Source organism: Penaeus monodon, chromosome 38, assembly GCF_015228065.2.
Source record: "Penaeus monodon isolate SGIC_2016 chromosome 38, NSTDA_Pmon_1, whole genome shotgun sequence".
Taxonomy (NCBI): domain Eukaryota; kingdom Metazoa; phylum Arthropoda; class Malacostraca; order Decapoda; family Penaeidae; genus Penaeus; species Penaeus monodon.
Window position 1 is genome coordinate 18,296,247 of NC_051423.1, and position 2,500 is coordinate 18,298,746.

Below are 2,500 nucleotides of genomic sequence, written 5' to 3' on the forward strand. Positions count from 1 at the left end.
ACCAGGGGAAGTGGCTTCTTGGAGTTAAGCGGGACACTCCGTGCCATCTGCAAATATTAGAAACCAAGTCAGACCTTGTATAATCTAAAGCATTGGATTAAAATGTGGATTTCAAATTGCCCATGATTTGTATGGTCTTCAATATATACCATCATATAATCTTCAAAAATTGGAATATTTAGATTATGAGAACTTACTTTGTGCCTCTATATTTATCTCTAATAGCGTGTTGCTGAGGTTCATGAACTCTGGAGAAAACACGATGTAGGTTTACATAGCATTCTCTCAGGTGTTCTAAACTGTATCCTGTGGATTCTACCATGTGTGATGGCCAGGCAGTGTGACCCTGTAAAAGAAATATTAAATAAGCTAACAAGCCAAGGTATGTATAGTCAAGGTCAACTATCTGTCCAGATTAATTATACAAGGCTTACTATTAGTTGCCCCCACTATAGAAAGGTCATTTTGAAAACAAACAATTTGCACCTAAAAGGATCAAGAAATATTCTTACTCAATATAAAGACCTCTGAAGTTTAAAAGTTCATACTGTAAGGAATTATATAAAACTAACCTGTGTATGATTTGCTAATGAAACAGCTGATGCTGCAATCACAGAAGGCAGGAATCTCAGGAAAGGATCACATTCTAGCATAGTAACCTCTGCCAAGAACTGAAATGAAAGTTTAGGTGTTATAGTCATTGTTTAATGAAATAAAAAATTTCATATGTTTTATGAATTTTACAACTTCTCAATTAATAATTCTAATTAATACCTACCAAGGCTAAATGCAAGGTTTCTTCTGAACATTTGCACAATCTGGCAAACTTATTGACAAACAAATGTGTAGTTGGTACTGCCATGTCAAAACTTAACACTTTCAAAATAAGATGCTCCATTCTCAAGATCTGCCCAACTCTGTAGGTATTGTCGGTTATATAAGCAAACTGTCCTACGTCTGGAGGGTAGATCTCCTCATATTTCCTGTGGAAAGATATTGTAATTAGCACACACTGGTATTAAATTTTAAACATTTAGAATATTCCATAAATAGCAACACCACAATAAACAGTTGAAGACTTACGCAGCAATAAACATAGCTGTGGTCCCAACCAGCTGAAGTTTATCCCTTTTAACAGACATGTGCGATAAAAACCGGTCAATATATGAAACAGCCAAATATAAAGTTTCTGTATGTAGACTGTATTCCTCTGCTACTTCAACAAGCCAGTCGACAAGAATCCACCTCATACTTGCTGTGATGTCTGTCTGCTTTGACATGTAGTTTGCACGGGGCTTGTGGCACACCTATTAAGAAGGGTCAAATATTAAAACTTAATTTTAGAGAAAAAAATGCTAAGGTTTTTGTAGTTCATTTATACAATTATCACCCCCACCCCCACTCAAAAATACTTATGGCATACCTCTGCTTCTCTCAGGTACTGGTAAATGTCTGCTGCATATTCTGGGACATCAAATATGTCGTCATTTCTACTATGAAGCACATCTTCACGGGGAGTTGTTTCTACCACCATAAGGTCATCTTCACATACACTCATCTCCATTACATCTGAAGATCCTGAATGTTCGATGGATAGAGACCTGGTAAATAAGAAATATATGGTTAGGAGTTGCATTATAGTTTTAAGTAGGTATCAAAGTATTCAGTAATACATTAACACCAGGTAAAAGCAAATAGTCCTTACCTCTGCAATTCTGTTACAGATGGGTCAATATCTTCGATAGATTCTTCTTCACTTTGTAATGGTTTACTTAACCTTTCACTTAATGGGTTAGGTCCTGTGGAATTGCTAGATGCACTCTGGCTGTTACTGGTGGTTCCCATGGATAAGCATGTATCTTCATGAATAGTAAAAGAGGGTTGACTTGTCGAGAAAGATTTCTGTGTAGGGCAGGCATTTTCATCAGCTTGCTGTGGAATACCCGTTTCATAACTGACACCCTGGAAAAAGAAAAGCCTACATGAGCCAAAACGCCAACCTTCCGTTGATGTAAACAACGCATGAGGTCTCGGACTCCTCTGAAAACTTGCATAAATTTCAAATTCCTTACATTGCCATAACTAACTTTTTCTAAAATCCATGAATTTGTGGTTTATGTATTCATTCTGCAAACTGGGAAGGTACGGATAACTATAAAAAGAAGACAAACTGACTTTTCATTAACTACTGGAATCGCCAGTCGTTCCAGTTCATCTGCATTCGGTTTTATGCAAATCAAATGCCAAATTCCGTTAAAGTATTTAAATTATCTCTGCATAAACACCATACTGCATCAACAGTACCTTCCAGTGCACTCCACAATTCTGCAAAACTTGTTTCACTACCAATATACTACCAAATATAACCGACAACACGTCAATGCAAACACTCGCTGGCCACGTCTTGTGATGACGCAGTACCCTTATAAAAGCCTTATCGTGGGATTACTGCAACAATTCCTTCACTAGGGATCCACGCACACAAATCCTAGAGCGTTGT

The 2,500-nt window shown here is 37.2% G+C and overlaps 1 protein-coding gene across 1 annotated transcript in view; it reads right to left on the minus strand.

The window, feature by feature from the left end:
• Positions 1-2,500, minus strand: part of LOC119596995 (G2/mitotic-specific cyclin-A-like) — a 3,680-nt gene that overhangs the window by 627 nt on the left and 553 nt on the right. The window contains exons 2-8 of the mRNA XM_037946420.1: positions 1,706-1,962; positions 1,424-1,601; positions 1,084-1,307; positions 779-983; positions 573-671; positions 198-346; positions 1-47 (exon numbers count right to left, since the gene is read on the minus strand). The exon at positions 1-47 is cut by the window's left edge and continues 627 nt beyond it. Of these exons, the coding sequence (XP_037802348.1) occupies positions 1-47; positions 198-346; positions 573-671; positions 779-983; positions 1,084-1,307; positions 1,424-1,601; positions 1,706-1,962 (1,159 nt within the window). The remainder of the gene's footprint in view (positions 48-197; positions 347-572; positions 672-778; positions 984-1,083; positions 1,308-1,423; positions 1,602-1,705; positions 1,963-2,500) is intronic.